Source organism: Dysidea avara, chromosome 5, assembly GCF_963678975.1.
Source record: "Dysidea avara chromosome 5, odDysAvar1.4, whole genome shotgun sequence".
NCBI lineage: Eukaryota > Metazoa > Porifera > Demospongiae > Dictyoceratida > Dysideidae > Dysidea > Dysidea avara.
The window spans coordinates 26,619,616-26,641,698 of NC_089276.1; the positions used below are offsets into that span (position 1 = coordinate 26,619,616).

A 22,083-nucleotide genomic window follows, 5' to 3' on the forward strand; every position below is an offset into this window, starting at 1 on the left:
AACATGTGGCACACGATTCATCAATAAGACTGTCTTATAGGGCTCTAAAACAACAATTCAGATATTAAAGTAAAATGGTCTTTGTAAAGAGGTGGTCTTTGTTAGAAGGTGGTCTTTTAAAAGAGGTGACCACTAATTGAAATTACCTAAGTACCATTCCATTGCATTCCATTCCACTGAATCCAGACGCCCTGTGTGGCAGGACTAAATTGAAGGGGCTTTACCTTATATGTCAAGCCATACAAGTGCTAAAGTTACACAAGTATAAGAAATTATTTTATATGGTTTAACATCTCAGGCAAGCCACAGACTCCAATATTTTTAGCTTGCAGGCTAATTTGGGAAAATTGGGCAAGCCCAAGACTTTGCTGGGGAGTGCAAAATCTCTCAGACAAAAGAGGCAGTGCCACTGTTAATATCTGTTTGGTTTGCTGCATCTGAGAGATGGCTATACCAATCAGCATTACAGTTATTCTTCAAGCAGTATTACTGCACCCAATTTCCCCCAAACTAAAGATTCTGTAACCACTGGGTGTATCCACAATGCATGTGCAATTATATAAAGTAAAACTAGCACACAATGTGTAGCAATTTCATATTCTTCAGCAATAACTACTGTAGTATACTGTCACTATAACTATGGAGTTGCAACCAAAGTGCTCGACAGCGTGCAGCAATGCATATATAACACTGTGACCTTCGATAGCAGCAACTGCACAGCATGCAGCGAGAAGAAATACTGGCAAACACAGTGGCAGCAACTATACAATCTGAACAACTGTATGGCATACAGCAAATGCATACATAACACTGTGGCATACACAGTGGCCGCAACTGTACAACATGGGCAATGGCACGTGGAAACACAGAACCCTGGCATACAAAATGGCAGCCACAGTACAACTACAGCATATGGCAACACATAACACTGTGGCATACACTGTGGCATACACTGTGGCATACACAGTGGCATACACAGTGGCGGCGACAACACACAACACTATGGCATACACAGTGGCAGTAACTGTATAACATGGGCAATGGCACGTGGAAACACAGAACCCTGGCATACAAAATGGCAGCCACAGTACAACTACAGCATACGGCAACACATAACACTGTGGCATACACAGTGGCAGTAACTGTACAACATGAGCAACTGTATGACACGCGGCAACCCAGAACATTGGCATGCACAATGGCAGCAACTGTACGACATGCAGCACTGTGGCTGGAACTGTACAACATGAAGCAACTGTATGGCATGCAGCAACACGGTGGCAGTGACACATAACATTGTGGCATATGCAGTAGCAGCAGCTGTACGGCACACGACAATGAAGAATGCTGGCATATAAAATGGCAGTGACTGTACAACATGAAGAAAACTGTATGGCATGTTGCAATGCAGAAAACTGGAATATACAGTAGCAGCAACTGTACAACATGAAGAACTGTATGGCATGTGGCCACTCATGGCATACACAGTGGCAGCAACTGTACAACATGGGCAACTGTACAGCACATGGCAACACAGAACACTAGCACACAAAATGGCAGCAACTGTACAACATGAAGCAACTGAACAGCATGCATTAGCACATAACACTGTGGCATACAGTGGCAGCAACTGTACGGCACGTGGTAACACGGAACACTGGCATACACAATGGTAGCAACTGTGCAACATGAACGACTGTACGGCATACGGCAACACATAACACTGTGGCATACACAGTGGCAGCAACTGTACAACATAGGCTACTGTACGGAACGTGGCAACACAGAACACTGGCATACAAAATGGTGTCAACTGTGCAACATGAAGCAACTTCATGGCGTGCAGCAATGCATAACCACCGTGGCATACACAGTGGCAGTAACTCACTGTGCAACATGGGCAACTGTACAGCATGTGGCAACACAGAACACTGGCACACAAAATGGCAGCAACTGTACAATATGAAGCAACTATTCAATATGAAGCAACTGTACAGCATGCAGCAACACAAAACACTGTGGCATACACTGTATCAGAAACTGTACAGCATGAGCCACTGTACAGCATGTTAACACTGGAATTTACAGTAGAGCTAGAGGTGTACTGATATAAGAAAACTAAACCGATCCGATACCGATATGATATGGATTAATCATTTTGAAACCGATACGATACCGATCCGATATACCGATATAACTAAGTGTAGCTATTTATATTTGAGGAATCACATATGCCATGTTCAACTTTATTGTAACTACTGAAGAAACTACTGAAGAAACAGTCTTAAGATTATTGGCTATGCTTGGTTACCCATGGTGGTGTGGCCTCTATTGATAGCTCAGACTATAAGGCACCCACAAATATTTTAAAACATGCCCCTGCCAAGATTAGTCCGGATTACTCCGCATTTTAATGGCTTATAGAGATGGCTGGTTGTTTTATGCTGTGCTCTTGGTTCATCTTTTTGCTGTTTCCCCAGGCTCATCACTATGAGTGTTTGCTGTATGATTGGTAAGCTTTGTGACAACAAAACAGTAATTATCCACGCACTTAGATGGCTTCGTGTAGCATGCTAGCTGCTTTGAGACAAGGAAGATAACTACTGTTTCCCGCCCTTGTTAGCTAAGTATAGGGTTTATAATGTGGCTTGATCATTGGACAGTGCCCTCAAGATAGTTCAGTTGTATATCGGCGTATCGTATCGGTTTTTAGCAGCAATATCGGCTCCCACCGATATAGTAGAAATGTCTATATCGGCCACCGATACTATATGTATCGGTACACCTCTAATTTACAGTGGTGGCAACTGAACCATATGAAGCAACTCTATGGCATGTGGCAACACAACACTATGCAGTACACAATGGCAGGAATGAAACGACATGAAGTAACTGTGGCAACACAGAACACTGTGGGTACGGGTGTACACAGTGGCAGTTACTGCAACACATACAACATGAAGTGACATGTGATAAACCAAAGCATACAAGCGGCAGTATAATGTAATAAGGAATGTAAAACAACATTGGGAGAGAATGTAGTTACAAAATAACTCAATGGAATTGCAAGCAGTTACATGCCTATAGCAACATGGCAGTAGTAAGACTATAGCAGCAATAACAGCAAGGCAGCAGTAACACATTAAAAGTAACATGACAGCTATGACAATATGGTATGGAGTACATCGAAGGACTATACTTACCTTGCGGTATCTCAGAATATTGGTGTCTCAATGCCAATAACATATTAAACAAGCAATGGCAGCAGCAACATATAGAGACAGCAGTGTGACATTCATAGTGGTACTGAGGCACAAGAAGCATGCAAAAAACAGTACAAAATGCAATACAAACAATGGTGGCGATATGTTAGACAAGCATTTAACATATCTGTGGCAGTGTTATGGATAGAACAGTGACAACAACAACACTATAAGATGCAACATAAACAGTGGCAGCAACATAATTATTTGGCAGCACCAACATGCGTGTAAAGACAGTACTGTGATAATTATGCATAGTGGCACTGAGCATGCAAAAAAACAGTACAATGCTAATAGCACGGCATATTCAACAAAGCAACAGAACTATGGTATGCATATAATTATAGTGGCACTACAGTATAAGCAGTGGCACCATGCAATAACTGAAGTACAACCATGATGGCAACATACAAACAAAGCAATTAGAACACTAGCAACTGCAAAATACATGCAAACAAGCCATGACAAATGACACTGGCAGCTACAGTATGTGCAACCAATAGCAGCAGCAGCAGCAGCAGCAGCAGCAGCAGCAGCAGCAGCAGCAGCAGCAGCAGCAGCAGCAGCAGCAGCAGCAGCAGCAGCAGCAGCAGCAGCAGCAGCAGCAGCAGCAGCAGCAGCAGCAGCAGCAGCAGCAGCAGCAGCAGCAGCAGCAGCAGCAGCAGCAGCAGCAGCAGCAGCAGCAGCAGCAGCAGCAGCAGCAGCAGCAGCAGCAGCAGCAGCAGCAGCAGCAGCAGCAGCAGCAGCAGCAGCAGCAGCAGCAGCAGCAGCAGCAGCAGCAGCAGCAGCAGCATACAGCACATGAAATGGTAGTATGACCGCATGATGTTGATAGATGCTGGCAATCTAGTGATGCAGTTGCAGAGGAGCTTTGATGGGGGCAGAGACACGACTAACTCTGGAAGGCTTAGATGATGGCTAATGATGGGGTGTGGTCAACAGCCCTAGTCTGTTGTGGAGGACAATTAACAATTGGCTGAAAGGTGTGGTTGCTGGCAATAGACTGTAGGGGAGTGGCAATGGTCAACTGAAGGAGGGTGGTTAACACAATCAATGACTGCAGAGAAGTGATGATGATTGTTGTCACATGCTATAGCATGTTGACAGTGTCTAGACAAAGGCTAGTGGAGCAAGCAGTCTGCTGATTGGTATGGTGGTATACAATAATTAAGGCTACTAGCAGTGATAGCTGGCCTGAATCTAGAGTTGATGATAGCGACACAGTCATTGAGTTGGCCGAGTTGGTGGGTGACAAAGTTGCTTGCAATACTATGATGCAACTTTGCATACGAGCTGGAGCAGGCAATGTATAGGGAGCTGACACATGTGTGATAGTAGGTGAGTCAGATGAAACTTGGCTCTGCCATACGGTGTTGCAACATAGAGGCAGCAAACCTTTTTACAGTATTGATGAGGGTAGTGACAATCAGCCTACAGTTAAGTGAGATGCTGGGTCAAGTACTGGGCTGTGTTGATGGGTTCCTCTGTAGATGGTCCGCAGGCAGTTTTCAACATTGTAACTGGCCAGGGTCGGAATCACTAGGAAGCACGAGATCAAATGCAGCAAGTATAGTAGTGATGCAGAGAACTTGCTATAAGCAGAATTGCATCGAAATACTGTTGTGAGTCTCAACATGATACACAGGACTAGCCGATACACAAGGTTTGACAAAGTACTAGCTGATACACAAGGCTTGCTGATGGCAAAGTACTAGCTGATACATACATAGGACTTGCTGCTACACAAAGCTTGCTATTACAGGTGCTAGATGATACAAAGTGTTAGCTGATACACAGGACTTGCTGATATACAAGACATGGTGATACAAACACCCTGAAACACTCCAATCACTACAACTAGCTACCATGAGGCAGACTGAACACTAGGTGCCAATACAAGGAGTAGACTGACAGGTGCTACAAGTTGTGGCTTATGATAGTGTGAAACTGCTATCCCATAGCATGCAAAGAGGTGATGCAATGCTTTGTTAGCACATTCCAGATGGGTTGGGCCTGTTTGCATGTGATTGCATCATGCACTCCAATAGTGCCTGTTCTGTTAACTTCAATTTACAAGTAAATTTGACAGTAATCAGACAGGTTGCTAAGCCAAGTAGAAGATTGTAATGGCCTGCACTGAGCGCTTGGAAATATCAGCAGCACTAGCCCATTGTAGGCAGTTAATTAAATGAACAGACTTGTTTACTACAAGTTCTTGTTAGTGCTACAATCATGACAACATTACAAGTTTGTACCAGCTACTAGAGCCTAGCTGGCTGAAGTGGCTGTTAGCAATTCCTACAGGATATATAAAGCTTATAAAAAGCAGTTCTTTTGCTAGCAAATGATGATGTGAACAGCAGGGGAGATACCTTATAAAGACAGTACACAGTTATCCTATTACCATCACTTTAATTTGTATACAATTATCTGTTAGAAGATCATTACAAGTTTGTAATGAAACGCAACAATTTATTACCGTAACACCAAGAACATTATTTATGGGAAGTAAAATTAGAACTTGTGTGGCTAGGCTCACTATTTCTTTAAATTTCAAGTATGACAGAATGTATAACTTTGTACTATTCTGTGAAATGAAGACAGATCATAAACTTGATGGTACTTTCACATTATCTAAAACGGTTTGTTTCACACAAAACAGTACTTGTAACATAAAGTGATGAACGGCAACATCATCTTCACCAAAATTCCACTTAGTTTCTTATTATTCACAAATCCATGTTGTAGTCATGTGATCTTTTGTATACTGAATAAATTACTATCACATGCTGAGCCTAATGGCATTTAGTTTAATGTTGTAGGATGAAGCACGATGGACATCAAAATAGTGAGTGTAGAGTAATGGCAGACAATTACACTTTTTTGGGTGGTTTAGTGGTGGAGATGTTCTTTGAAAAAAAAAGTGACGATTATTAAGATTTTGTCAGGAAATGTATTGGTGTTTGCAAAATTTCTCTTATGTTAACATATGCAAAGTTATAAGGGTTTACACAAGTCCATATGCTGGCATCCAATACAATATTTGACTCTGAAAGGGCTAACCATCATTCCACAGCCAAGTTGTAACTGTAAAAAGTATATAAATTATATGCACAGGTAAAAAAGCAAACTAGTAGTACGCACCAGTTAAAGTACAGTGTAGTTTACTAGTGTTGATATTAAAGTGTTACATGGTACACCATACAACCTACCGATCAATAGCATTAACTGCTATTAGTTACAACATATGACTGAGACTTACTTAAATAACACTAATAAATTTATTGCATTGACAAACATAAACAAACTACTCTAATATAACAGTCACATTGACTAGAGTACACAAACTACTCTAATAAAACAGTCACATTGACTAGCGTACACAAACTACTCTAATAAAGCAGTCACATTGACTAGAGTACACAAACTACTCTAATAAAGCAGTCACATTGACTAGAGTACACAAACTACTCTAATAAAGTAGTCACATTGACTAGAGTACACAAACTACTCTAATAAAGTAGTCACATTGACTAGCATACACAAACTACTCTAATAAAGTAGTCACATTGACTAGCATACACAAACTACTCTAATAAAGTAGTCACATTGACTAGGGTACACAAACTACTCTAATAAAGCAGTCACATTAACTAGTGTACACAAACCACTCTAATAAAGTAGTCACATTGACTAGTGTACACAAACTACTCTAATAAAGTAGTTACATTGACTAGTGTACACAAACTACTCTAATAAAGCAGTCACATTGACTAGCATACACAAACTACTCTAATAAAGCAGTCACATTGACTAGCGTACACAAACTACTCTAATAAAGCAGTCACATTGACTAGAGTACACAAACTACTCTAATAAAGCAGTCACATTGACTAGAGTACACAAACTACTCTAATAAAGTAGTCACATTGACTAGGGTACACAAACTACTCTAATAAAGCAGTCACATTGACTAGCATACACAAACTACTCTAATAAAGCAGTCACATTGACTAGAGTACACAAACTACTCTAATAAAGCAGTCACATTGACTAGCATACACAAACTACTCTAATAAAGTAGTCACATTGACTAGGGTACACAAACTACTCTAATAAAGCAGTCACATTGACTAGCATACATTAACTACTCTAATAAAGCAGTCACATTGACTAGCATACACAAACTACTCTAATAAAGTAGTCACATTGACTAGTGTACACAAACTACTCTAATAAAGTAGTCACATTGACTAGCATACACAAACTACTCTAATAAAGCAGTCACATTGACTAGGGTACACAAACTACTCTAATAAAGTAGTCACATTGACTAGTGTACACAAACTACTCCATGTCCACAAGCGTTACATTGAAACAGCCACCAGTGTATAGAAATAAAGTATATATGTGACCGGCTGAGCAAAAACCGGCCATTTTTTTACATTCCTTGAATTCCATTTTATTGCATCTCTGTAATCTATAGTAACAAAAGAGTGGACAGCCAGCTTTTATGATGAATGATCTTGCACTTGACAGATTTGCACAGCAACAATGCAGGAATAAATTACAGGTGCTTAGATAATTGATCATAACTCATAATGAAACAAGCTACAAAGATGGGACTTGGCTCAATCTGTGCACCATGAGCTGGCAAATCAATCAAGGTATAGTGCTTTCCTTGTACTCCTCCATGTTGACAAAGACGAAGGCCATTCCAACTAAGAAGTGACAATGGTGAATGTTATTTTTACCGCATCGTAAATAAACACCCATAACTCATGTATCCTTTGCTGTGCAAACGTAAAACAAAGATTTGTTTACTCTCCATAAACAGATGAATTCAGTGGTGTATAGGTTTTATTAAATTTCAGTGCATATAAAAGCGATTAAAAGCATGTGTAAATTTTTTATGTGGCATTTCGCGAAAATGGCCGGTTTTCACTCAGCGAGTCATAAATCTTTTAGATAGATAAGATTTGCTCTGAAATATTATTGATACTACTGTAGAAATTTCTGGTAACTACTAAACCTAATTCAAAAAAACAGCACAGCTATGATAACAGTAAATTGCTAATGTTAAAAGATGATATCAAAGGTGCCAGTTAACAAATTCCTGCAATGATGTTAGTCAATAAGTCTTTTTCCTGTACTACTAGCATGTGACCTCCATGTGTTGTGTGTAGTGTTACTGGGGATGTGGTTGTTACTTGGTAACACAAACAGGTTTGATAAAAACCTGTTAGACTAGTTATCTTCCAAGTTACTATATCTTTGTAATGAGATGAATTTTATAAATCCAATTATTTACCACAAAATACATTATACTCAGTAGGGATGGGTGGTTTCCCCAGGAAACTGCCTTTATCACAACAGTAATATAAACCTGTTAACTTTATTTCATTAAAAACTGCTCCATTTCAGTCAAAGAATTTCCTCAGGATATTATTACAATACCACAAAAAAAATTAATCCCACAATCAATCCTAAGAAATGTGTCTATATTATGGTAGAGAGAGATAGTAAAATCCATCAAAGAAATCTGATGATTTCTAACAAGATATACCTAACAATGTAACATCAGATATACACACTAGTATAAATCATGTTAACATGTACTAGTGTAATATGTGATATAAACAATGACTTTTCCCTTTGATCTGAGGTGTGAAAGTGGTACAGTAAACATTACCACAAACACAAAAAATGTAAATCACATTTCCATGGCAACCATTAAATATGATATAATACAAACTCACATTATTGTAGACTTCATTGTGATGTAATCCATTTCTGTAGGAGTTTCCAGAATTGGGACTTTCCCTAAAAAGTAAAAAATACAAGATGAAGTGGATCAAATGTCAGGACCTTCCAGTACCAATGAGGTTGGCATATGGTACTGTCATCAATGACATACTCTATATTGGTGGAGGGGACTGCCCAGATCATAATGATGAGTATTATGTGTTTGCCTACAACCTGAGGGAGAACAAGTGGACTAAACTACCAGCTGCTCTCCCACAATGTTACGGAGTTGTTGTCAACATCAATGATGTGTTAACTGTGATTGGTGGGAGGGACTATAATACTGGCAGGCCAACTAATAAAGTACTAACACTAGAAGAAGATAAATGGACTACCTTATATGGTGATATGAAATGTGCAAGGAACAGACCTTTAGTAGTACCATACCACCAGTATACTATTGTAGCTGGTGGTCAAGATGAAGATGGTATAGCACAAGATAGTATAGAATATTTTAATACTAACACTAATCAATGGACCAAAACTAAAACATGTCTCCCCAAACCAATGTGTGCCATTAGTGCTACTACCTGCAACAACTCCATAACCATCACAGGATATAGTGGTGCAGATAACAGTCGTTACAAGACAACATACATTACTACTATAGATAGTATAGTACAATCTCATGATGATAACAACAAATGGAGTGAACTATGCCAAACACCATATTGGAACACTACCATTGTCCCCCACACCACACCTCCTGTTATTGTAGGGGGAAGTGATAGACAACACAAGACACAAGACAACATCATGTTATATGATGATACTAGTAACAGTTGGAGGACAGTAGGATCCCTCCCCATCAGATGTGCCCTAACAACAGTAGTTACTATAAATAACAACATCATTATTGTTGGAGGATGTAGTGATAATAGGAATATAGAGACTACTAGAGCTACCAGCCTCACCAGTGTGATGATTGGACAGTTGGATAGAGTATAAATAAATATTTGAATTATTATTATTCAGTTGTTGATTATTTGATAATTATAATATACCAATACAATAGTATTGTGTGTACTTTTTAAATAATATTTCTCAACTTTACACTAACACCTTCACAATAGCTTGTAGTGTATTTGTATAATTAGTAAGTGACAAATTGTACAAAAATTAAAAATTGTTCATTTTGTGATACAACTGTAAAACTACCAAACTATCTGTGGAAATTGAGTATGGGTATATTAAATGATTAGAGATGACACATCAAAATCATATATTGCCTTAGGGTATTATTGGTAACTTTAAATCTAGCTGGTCCGGAAGCCATACAAGTACATACAAAAATTGTTTCCCACTTACACAACATATCAATTTATTACATGTGCTATCGAAGCTAAATATGGTAAAAACTGGTTTAGTTATTCTTCTGAAGGTACTAATAATAGTACAGGCATAATCCACTAAAACTAATATGTCACACATCTATGGCTTCATCTAGTATGCTCAAGATTACAACCTACTGAGCAATGTTTGAATAAGCGTCACTCATTTTGGTAATTGAATTGATCACAGAATATTCCATATAGTATTCAAGTAGAGATTTCCAACTAAATTAAATAATTAACATTCCATACATTCATTGGTATGACAAATATTGTGCATTGCTTTAGAGTCATTTTAGTGCAAACCCCACCTCAATCAGTGGTTCCTACCAAAAGATATAAGGAAAAGAAGTTGACAGTGTGATGATTTTTGTGTACAGCATTTTCAGTGCTTTTTATGTATATTGCATGGCACCAAACATAACGTTCAAAGTGTCATAAATCTAGATAGGAAACTAATAACGACATGAAATTTTCACCACATATCTATTTTATGAAGAACAGCATATGAACTAAGTAAAACCTATCAAAAGTGACCACTCCTTTGTAGACTGACCACTCAGAATATTACATGAATAAAGCAAGTGATTCACAGATAAAACTGTGTGTATTGTGTACCTAATACATTTTCAGGGATAACTAACTAGAAAAATTAGTAATATTTTATAACATGGCAAGTACTGGCATCACAAGTCACAATTAACACATACTTCGGAAACATGACAATCAATAACACAATGTAAAGCAACATTATTTTTAAAATAGATTTGTTTGGACACTGCTCAGCTTTATTTGTCACATTGTAAGCACTAAGGATGATAATTATTATATAACACAATGACATCACTATACCACGAAGATACTACGAAGAGAAATTATAAATAGTTGCTGATCAAAATTACAATCACTGAAGCTGCTATAAAATGGATCAAAACAGCAGTAAATACACCAGAATATAACAACAGGTAAGTGTCAAGCCATGTAAGGTTGGTATCACATGCCAGTCTCCACTTTTGAAAAGATTATGCTCAACCTTGAACCTTATTTTGCAATTCCGCGCAAGACAACAAACTGCTCACCTTCAAACTATACTTGCATCGATGCAGGAGGATGCCTTGAAGCCCAGGGTGATTGTAATGCTGAATTCTGAGCAGTGCTAGATGACGATTTACCTTTAAAAGGGCCATATTTCCATCGTAATCCAACATCAGTCGTCCTCCAATCAAAAAACACATGGCAAAATCGAAATCAGCATATACGGTTTGCCCAGAACCACTTTCTTCGTCCTCATCAGCAGCAGATTCACGCGGAAACACTCGGAAACTTCGGCTATCACAGGTGCCACATTCTTCCAATCAAGACTCACGGTAGTGAGTCGCGCGGCCAGTAAAGCAGAAACGCGCGCCGCAGACAATAAATGACGCGACCACTACGTGAGGATTTTACAGGAACGAACGTTGTCAAATTCGGCCTTCCTGTAACTCACCCGCCACTTACGCTATCCCTCTGAAACTCTAGGGTTGAACTCATCGTGTCACTAGTAACTACCACACAAGCAGTGAAGCAAATCCATGCCGATTGTTTCGTGATCGAGATTGCCGACATCAAAGGGGAAGTTTCATTTTTTTTTTTTTTTTAATTTTTTTTTTTTTTATCGCATGCGGTTAGACGCAACCGCATGTGTATGCCTTGCGTTCCTTTGTGCATTCCAAACATTGATTGCCCTGCTATCGCTTCAGTATTCACTCAATCGCCTCAAGATTCACATCATCGATTTCACCATACATGATTACCCTACAGTCTTAACTTCAGCACCAAACGAAGTTTCAGTCGTCCTCAGTCGACCTAGAGGCCAAATACAAATCCCAGATTGTTGTTTTCCGCAATACTCGCTTGGCATGTAGGGCAATGTATCTTTAAACTGTTCTAAAAGTTTCGTTCAGATTGAAACATTTGTTTTCGAGAATGGCTAGTTTGAAATTTGAATTTAGTCGCCCCCACGTAATTTGCTCTCTAAGAATTTTACTCGGAATTTAAAGAATGACGCAAAGCACAACTGCGGTCACTGGGTATTGATGAACTGGCGCTCTATGTAGTTAATCAGTGCATATAGCCACAAAGAAGTGTGCTGCCATAGATTATAGTCCACAGATATAATCTATGGTGCTACATACCATCGTTCGTTTTTAAATTTGAATTTAGTTGCCCCCACCATGACGTAATTTGTCCCTCTAAGGGCGCGGCTTAAAGAATGACACAGAGTACAACTGTGGTTACCAGTTGTTGACACAAGCTGCGAGTAATTAGCACATGTAGCTAGCCAATTGTCACCATGCATTATTGCATTTTACAGCACCCCCACACAAAAATTACACATGTAATTACAACATACAGAGGACACATGAATACCAAACACTTTTCACAACAATAATGTAAGAATTGTACAATAATGACTGTAATATAACTGCTACGAAAATGTTTTCCAGTGGCCCGCCATGGTAGCAAGTCTCACATGACGGCATGTATATTCATCCAAACACAATGGGAGTAGCTAACAGGTAAGTATGATGACAAGTTGATATGACTCCATTTGTAGAATCCAGATGAGTGGGTGTTGCTCCAGTATGTCTAAACAGTTAACAAACATTCCTGTTATAAATATGTGCTAGAGTTGCAATATAATAGTATAGTATTTAAATGCAACAATACATAGTCTCCATTGCATCACTATCAAACGACACTAAGTGGAGGATATTGTTGCATCTCTAGTATGTACACTTTATCAGTACAACCTGTCTTAATGGCCACCAGTATAGAAAGACAACCTCTCTTGAAAAGCCAATTCCAATTGAGAATTTATACACTGTTACCTGTTTATTGAGTGAAGGTGGCAATAAACAAGTTCCACCGTAATTTATACACGTGATGTGATCCTGTATATTCTGTCAGTGGATGAGATCCACTTGGCCAGGACAAAATGTGACTCAAATGTCCTGGATGATCCATACTCAACCCACTTATGACCCAGTGGCACAATGGAACTGAGTATAGAGAATACAATTATATTTATTTCTAAGATGTGTGGATGTGTGGACACATTACAACACATTACATGTACATACAAGACATGCTACGTACTGTTTTAGCAATTCAAGTCACCAAATTATGTACGGACCAGTCAACAATGCTTCATAGTGCCCATCAGTAAACCTGAAGAAAAGTTACGAAAAATAAAAATTCACATAAGTACAATGAAGCCTCATTAATATGGCCAGCTGTGGAACCAAAAAATTTGGCCTGAATAACAAGGTGGCCTTATTAATGAGGTCATAAAGTACTGCTTAGCTATATTTGGGATCTACTAGAGGTGGCCAATATAATGAGGTGGTCTTATTAAAGAGGTGGCCACTAAGTGAGGTTTCACTGTACATACAGTTCACAATCACAATGGTGAACAATATTAATGGTTAACAATATACACTGAAACCTGCAGGTCACTTCTTGTGGAAGATTGCTCTCTACACTAAATGACACATTCAGAGATTGTATTTAGATAGATGATACAGTAACACATTGTGACTTCAATACTCGTGATGTGTCAATGCTAGGCAGCAACCATATACATGGCACTGCCAATGCACAACATCACACTTGCTCGCACACACAATTTTGCTCAAGATTTTACAAATTGATAATTAAGAGGTGTGGAAACTAGCTGTTTGCTCAAAAGACTGTGTGGCAGCTGTTTTCCTTCTGTACAAGTGGCCACCAAGACAGGTCCACTGTGGATGAAAGCCAGGCATTAGATATTTGGTATTTTATGTGTTGAAGGCATTCCAGGGCTTCCGGTAGTCTCAAATCTCACCACAGTTTACCTCAGGCAGTGTTGTGGTCACCACTAAACCACCGGAATGCTGTGCTATGTTCATCTTATGCTTGGCTACTGTATTGTAGAACTGAAATGGATACTCTGAAAAATATATCCTATGGATAATGACTTCATCACTTTCTTCATCAGGAGCTTATAAGGACCAATAGTGAAACTTTTACACTTTGGGCTGACAGCCAACTGCCTAAGTCTTAAGCAGTGCCTTTGGTGCTCTAACAGATTGGCTGCCCCTTGCTGCCAGCACTCACTGTCTCATACGCTGTCACACACTAAATCCATCTCTATTAAGATACTAAGATATACAAACGCTACAACCTCTAAATATAGCAGTAAATTTTTTTACCCTGGTCCAATGTCTCGTAATAATTGTGAGAGACTCTACTGTGACAAATACATGTTTATCATGATATGTACTAATCGCCTTTTTACAATTAAGTTTTACAACACAAATACATGTATAGTTAAACTCACCAATTGTGACTAAATCCCTTCAACACGAAAAGACAAGTAATGAGACAACCTTGGAGACAACAGCCTCACAAGCCTATTCTTGTGCGCTTATTTAGTAGTAATAAAAATTTTAAAGGCGTTTATTTACAACAGGACATAATTACGCGCCCTTCTATTGTCTCTGTACATACTTGCCTTTTCTTTACTATTCTCATTTCATTTCACAAGATCTCTTGGCAGGGGCGTAGCTTCTTCACTTGAATCAGTCAATGCTTGAAGTAGATCGAGATACTCTAATAGAACAGTCACATTTCTACAAGTGCCATATTTTTATATTGTAAAGTCTGTAAGTAGCTAGTAATTTAAACTATAGAATCCGATGCTAAGCAGAAGTTGTAAGTATGCTAAATATTGATTGCTGTGTTACAGCTGTTTTGTGACTGCTCTAATAGAGTATCTTGATCGTTTTAATGCAGTACAAGATGAAAGGCAAAGTGTTATTAAGGGTTTACTAGTTAAAATGGGTGGTAGTTGACTGCAGTTGCATGCCACTAACAGGGCCGTCCAGAGAAATTAGAGAGCCCAGGGAAAAGAGTTAAAGAGGGGCCAGGGGCAAGGAAGAGTCTAGATCCTGACTGCTCTATTAGAGTATATCGATCTTTCTTTAAACAGGTATTCAAGGGGCCCCTTTCGGGCTGGGGCAGGTGGAAAAATACCCCAGTTGCCCCCCCCCCCCCCCCCCCCATGTGGGCGGCCCTGGCCACTAAAATTACAGTTATATTTTAATATTCTGTCATTGTAATCTGGGGTTTCTGTCAAAACCATGGAAACTCACTTACTGTTATCAACAGTGCATTGCTTATTCTAACAAAAAGTATTGAAATCCCATCCAAAAACAGCTTATAGCTGTAAAAAAAGTGCGCGTCCAAGTAAAGCAGAGTTAACTGCGACAAAAAGTAATGATATCATAATGCGGCCATGTGCGAGGTGTGCAAGTTGTAAAATTAATATTAGCTAATCAGATAATACAATGTTATTGTTAAAGTGTTAATGAGAACTATGTGATGCTGCTATTTTTAAGTGTGTGAGCATCTTCATAAATGCCACACAAATTTAATTCTCAATAAAGCAATGTGTATAGATTCCCTGATAGCAATAAATAGTTTGAGTTTGGCCGTCTTTCCTGTATACGGCAATGCTACGAACAAAGGAAAGGTGGCCAAACTCAAACTATTTATTGCTATCAGAGAATCTATACACATTGCTTTATTGAGAATTAAATTTGTGTGGCATTTATGAAGATGCTCACACACTTAAAAATAGCAGCATCACATAGTTCTCATTAACACTTTAACAATAACATTGTATTATCTGATTAGCTAATATTAATTTTACAACTTGCACACCTCGCACATGGCCGCATTATGATATCATTACTTTTTGTCGCAGTTAACTCTGCTTTACTTGGACGCGCACTTTTTTTACAGCTATAAGCTGTTTTTGGATGGGATTAGAATTACGTACGCAATTATTTGTATGGACTCCCTATGGGGATTTTTATTTCTCAAAGTTTGATTTGCTGTATTTCAATAAATACCTCATGGATTTTAATCCAGTAAAGTGCATTACAAAGTACGAAGCATTGGCTACCATTTCCTGGAACGGCAGCTTGTGAAACATTTATTGAAGGTGTATAATTTAAGTAGCAAAAATATGTGTGAAAAATTGGTAGGTTGGAAATCGCTAATTCAAGCCAGTACAATGATTGTACAGTACATGCCTATATATTAGGGCTGGGACGAATATTGAAATTTATCTTCGAATACTTGCTAATAAAATGTTCGAACATTCGAAGTTTCGGTGTTAGCTTTCAAGTTACAGGTTTTCTTGTATTTATGCACATCCTTCTTAGGTTTTATCTTTCTAAACCTATTTAATAAGTTTGTAAGCATTTGTAAAGTGCAAAGCAGCAGTACTGAATGACACGATCGATCGATTGCAAATGGGCGTGTCCGCTATACTACAATCGTGCACAGGTAAACACCGAGAAATGGCTAAAAGTGCACTTTCCATGCATTATCTATCACTTTATAAGGTGTTTTAAGGCTGCAACTATGGTAGCAAGCTGAACTGCGATGGTTTAAAAGTGGGCGTGGCACATGAAGATCAATCGCGAAGAGACGAACATTGATCACACAAGAGGAATAAGCAGCTGCAATAACGATAACCACGTTTATTTGTAATTCTTTCGTATACTATGAGTGCATTACAAAGCTTCGAAGGATACTTTTATAATTCGAAATTTACTTAACCTTCGAACCCACGAAGCATCGTCCCAGCCCTACTATATATGGTGTTACAACAATGTTTATAGACTAATAAATGGAATGTGGTTATCTGACTAGTTAAATGATGTAATTAATGAACTACTTGAGGCTCAAACATTAGTATATGTGACTGTATCTGGTAAAACTGGTTTATCATCAGTTTGAGTTTGTATGAACACAGAGCTACATGAATACACTATCAAATTTCACTGTCAAAATCATCCAGGCTTGAGTGATGACTGCTTTTCCATCATCAAATAAATATATAAAAGGTATACATACAGTATAGCATTATGTATAAAAAGAATCATACAATATAATGGCATAATATTTTGTGTTAGCTGTTCATTTCTTCTTTAGTGCTGCTTTGATCTGAAATAAAAATATTTGTATAAATACAATATATGTACAGAATACACACGGTGTGACATAACTAAGTAAAAACAGAAGATGTGCATGTGTATTTGATGGACCTCTATATTATTTTTAAAATAATTTCTGAACTTTGCTGTATTGATGGTCATAACCCAAAACACACACTTGTAAAACAATGTGATAGCTGTACAAACTTTCCATCACTCAATAGACTGTAGCTATCCTTCCTCAGTTGTTCTCATCATCCTGTCCTACTACTAAATGAATTCTGAATAGGGCTGGGACTATTCATTTGATTCCTTACTGTTTGTATGCCTAAAAGTATTCAAATCTTTTTTTGTTGGTTGCCTCTGTTTCATATACTTAGCTGCTGAATTCATCCATCTATAAGGTTTCAAATATGGCTGAGTAATATTATCGTTTTAGCAATATATCGTGATATTTTGAAAGAATTGATATCGTGATATTTTGTTATTAACTATTGTGATACTATAAATTTTTGTCAATAAAAATCCATTTGTTATGCTGTATCAGGCTAAAAATCCTTGTAAGTCATAACCCCTGCAGAGAGGTGTGAACACCATAACATAACCTCAAAGCATGTGTTACAATAACTGTTACTGTAAGTAAGGATGACAGTGGTTTTGATGCTACCTTTTAAGACTTCCTGAAGTATACTGAGTAATAATACACTACGTAGCACCAGCTATATTTATAGGTATCGTGAACTATTCAGTATCGTGAATAGTGGCTTTAGTATCAATCGCGATACTAAAATGGCAGTATCGCTCAGCCCTAGTTTCAAATCCTTCATAACAAGTACACAGAAAAATTCGGAATTTTCAACTAGAGTAGGGACCATGGCATATCAATAAAAAGTACTGAAACAAGCTGAAGTAGTGCACGATATTAAATCACAGTAAAACAATAAGAAGTGTAATATCCCTACTGTGCATTTCCATAATGGTATCTTGAGCACAGTAGGGGTATAACACTTCTTATTGTTTTACTGTGATTTAATATCGTGCACTACTCCAGCTTGTTTCAGTACTTTTTATCAATGTGCTATGGTCCCTACTCTAGTTGAAAAATTCCAAATTTTTCTATGTACCTGTTTGTTAACTTTTTATTGTAAATAATTATTATGACTGGTGAACCCATGCATACCGCATCTGAAATGACGCCGCTCGCGCCAGCTATATCAATTATCATCTGAAAAGTGAAGTATCCATTACGGTTTGTTGTCAGCTATTTTCAACCCATTACACAGTATTTCGGATCAAGAACTGTTCGAAAAGCACCGCTGCAATCCATGCATACTGAAAGAAGAAATGGTATCGTGCGCCCCAGCTATATCAACTATCGTCTGAAAGTAAAGTATCCATTACGCTTCGTTGTTGGCTATGTTCAACCCATCACACAGCAGTACGAATCAAGAACTGTTCGAAAAGCACCTCTGCAATCAAAACAGCCACGATGAATAATAGACGACTTCCATTATCAGAAGGGAAGCCATCATATGCTACCGCCAAATCGACACTTTTCGCTGTCAGCCAAGATGAATGGGACACAAAGGAGGACACTGGTAAGTCCATAAAGAATGCATTATATGTACTGCAGTATGCCAAAAGGCACCTCTCTGGCTCAAGCGATGTCGAACAGTGAAAAAATCAAGCCTGTAGCCTAAGCCGTTATCGAGTTAGCTTGTATGACAGCATCAGGCAGTCAGTAGAAAATTCCATTAAATAAATTATTTTTAAAATTCCATAGCAACTTGTTGAAAGCATTTTGGGTCAATCTGAAAGCTTGTTTAGGCTTAGTTTTACCTAACCAATACTGCCTCATCGTCGACAGGGAAAATTGAGGCTGGTTTTTTTGGTGATGTTGCTTTGTGGGCCACGCCTACTCATTTATGGTACTATACAGTACTATTGTACTATATGATAATCCCTACTCTCACATTGGTTTGTTATTTGGACTGTTATAATACTTTCTGTGCCTAGAATATCAACTATGAAACAATTCAGTCTTTTGATATGCTACCTTTTATCAGCTTTATACTGCTAAAGAACAGTTTTGTTCATTTGCAATCAAAACATTTGGTTATTAAAATTGTTCTAATTCTGAATCTAACAGATCTCAAATTGTGTGATAGCTCAGCATTGATTGCTACTAATTTACCTTCTGCTAATCGCGAGTATATACTAGCTTTCTCGCTATGGAAAAACTATAGCATGGGTGTGTGGTCATGAGCCAAATATAGCATGAGGTGAAGTCGAGTGCCATTAGTATTTGTCTCTCAACCACACCTTCATGATATATTTTTCATATTACACTCTCCACTTGAAGGCATCAATACTAAGCAGCCACAAAGAATTCACTGGACTTACAGCGATGAACAGTTTAGTGAACAATTTAAAACTGAGTCATATGATTATTGTAATGGAAACACAAACATTTGCATGAGTAGCCATTTATTTGTTAATTTCTAAGGTAACTTTGTTGACAGCTTTGTTAGTGGGTGTAAGTGTGGTAATTCCAGTGTCTCCGTGGGTTGTGTCACATGCACACAAAGTGACCTTTACTACAACACAAAGGAAAATAAGTACACTTTGATGGAAATATAGCAGAGGAGGTTGGACAAGCTCTAAGCACCACATAAATATATTACCCTTAATTGCATTGTTTTATTTGGTATTTCACATGACCCTCAATAGTCATAATACAAATTTGAAAAATGAAGGGGTTGGCTGGGGTTGATTAGATATTTGGATGGGGCTTCATGTAAGCTTCATGTAAGCTTCAAGGTGATGTACTTTGTTTTGTAAAAGCGCTTGATGATTGGGGTGAAATTAATAAGTTGTGGTTTGGTGTGTAGAACTTCTCCAGACTTGTCACGTACGTATTCTACAAGTACACAAAACATTTTGGAATTTCAACTAGAGTAGGGATCATAGCACATCAATAAAAAGTACTGAAACAAGCTGGAGTAGTGCACGATATTAAATCACAGTAAAACAATAAAAAGTGTTATTATATTCCTACTGTGCAATATCGTGCACTACAGCTTGTTTCAGTACTTGTTTGTTAACTTTTTTTGTAAATAATTTTATTATGACTGGTGAGCCCACACATACCGCATCTGAAATGGTGCCGCGCACCCCAGCTATATCGTCTGAAAAGTGAACTATCCATTATGCTTCATTGTCAGCTATGTTCAACCCATTGCAGGGCCAGAGCCCAGAGATTTGAGTAGTCCGGCCATCCATGGACTGCAATGAAGGTCACACTCAGTTTTTATTGATCTAATATGATCTGTAAATCAGAGATTATCTACTTTGGTATAAACAAAAATTTGTCAAAATGAAAGTTTAGTTTTAGATTGTAACTGCATGTTAATAATGCATGACATGCATGATCAATTAGCTCAATGCAGTGTGCCATGCAGATGACTCACTGGGTAATTTTAAGACAGTTAACACAGATGTAATGGCTTAGACTATAAGCTATATTCTATACTGAATGCTTTATGAGAGTATCACGATGACTGTTCTGTTAGAGTATATTTTGATGACTGCTCAATTAGAGTAACTCAATCTTTTCACTAAAATCAAGTCGGCCAATGCTGGACCGTGGGCTCTGGCCCTGACCCATTGCACAGCATTTCAAATCAAAAACTGTTCATAAAACACCTCTGCAATCCATGCATACCAAAAGAAAGAAATCATGCCGCGCGTCCCAATTATATTAATTATCGTCTGAAAAGTGAAGTATCCATTATGCTTCGCTGTCGGCTATATTCAACCCGTTACACAGCAGTACAAATCAAGAACTGTTCGAAAAGCACCTCTGCAATCAAAATAGCCACTATGAAAAATACAGCTGATTTCTGTTTCGAAGGGAAGCTATCACGTGCTACCACCAAATCGACACCTTTCGCTGTCAGCAAAGATGAATGGGACACAAAGGAGGACACTGGTAAGTCCATGAAGAATGCACTGTATGTACTGCAGTATGCCAAAAGGCACCTCTCGGGATGAAACGACGTCAAACAGTGAAAAAATCAAGCCCGTAGCCTTAGCCGTATCGAGTTACGCTTGTCTGAAGGATTCAGTCAGTTACTCAGTCAGTAGAAAATTCCATTGAATAAAATTTTTTAAATTCCGTAGCAACTTGTTGAAAGCATTTCGGGTCGATCTGAAAGCTTGTTTGGGCTTAGTTTTACCTAACCAATACTGCCTCATCGTCATCAGGGGAAATTGAGGCTGGTTTTTGGGTGATGTTATTTTGTGGGCCATGCCTACTCCTTTGTGGTCCTTACTATACAGTACTATCGTACTGTATGATAATCAGAACAATGATACTTTACTGAATTAAACTAAGATCGATGTATAAACCTCTTCAATAAAACGAGTTTCGCATAATTTGTTTTAGGGGAGCTTAAATCGTGTCCAACCTCCTCTGGAAATATAGCACACTTTGGTACAGTATGGAAATAAAGCACACTTTTCCCTTCGAACTTAGATGGCATCATTCACTAAAGAGTTATAAAGCTCTAGTGGTATTGTTTATGGCATGCTTTCTACCCATGCAGTATTCAATACAACATAATACAATCAGTAAGGAGTTATATGACAGACATA

General features: G+C 38.3%; 3 protein-coding genes and 1 long non-coding RNA gene across 6 annotated transcripts in view; 2 read left to right on the top strand and 2 right to left on the bottom strand.

Annotated features, from left to right (window-relative positions):
• Positions 1 to 10,209, top strand: part of LOC136256904 (uncharacterized) — an 80,404-nt gene extending 70,195 nt beyond the window's left edge. Inside the window, exon 17 of the mRNA XM_066049967.1 lies at positions 9,063 to 10,209. Within this exon, the coding sequence (XP_065906039.1) occupies positions 9,063 to 10,016 (954 nt within the window). The 3' untranslated portion in view covers positions 10,017 to 10,209. The remainder of the gene's footprint in view (positions 1 to 9,062) is intronic.
• The window catches only part of LOC136256907 (ankyrin repeat domain-containing protein 13C-like), a 230,799-nt gene that overhangs the window by 144,797 nt on the left and 63,919 nt on the right, over positions 1 to 22,083 (bottom strand). The window lies entirely within an intron of this gene.
• LOC136256908 (transitional endoplasmic reticulum ATPase-like) overlaps positions 1 to 22,083 on the top strand; it is a 196,530-nt gene that overhangs the window by 83,812 nt on the left and 90,635 nt on the right. The gene's annotated exons all lie outside the window — the stretch shown is intronic.
• LOC136256913 (uncharacterized) lies at positions 12,636 to 15,117 on the bottom strand. 2 transcript variants are annotated; one of them, XR_010701731.1, is made up of 3 exons: positions 14,760 to 15,117; positions 13,270 to 13,609; positions 12,636 to 13,027 (listed from the first exon to the last, which is right to left on the bottom strand). It is a non-coding gene; the product is annotated as an uncharacterized lncRNA (long non-coding RNA). The 2 variants fall into 2 exon arrangements; XR_010701732.1 differs by having other exon boundaries at positions 12,637 to 13,027; positions 13,538 to 13,609; positions 14,760 to 15,106.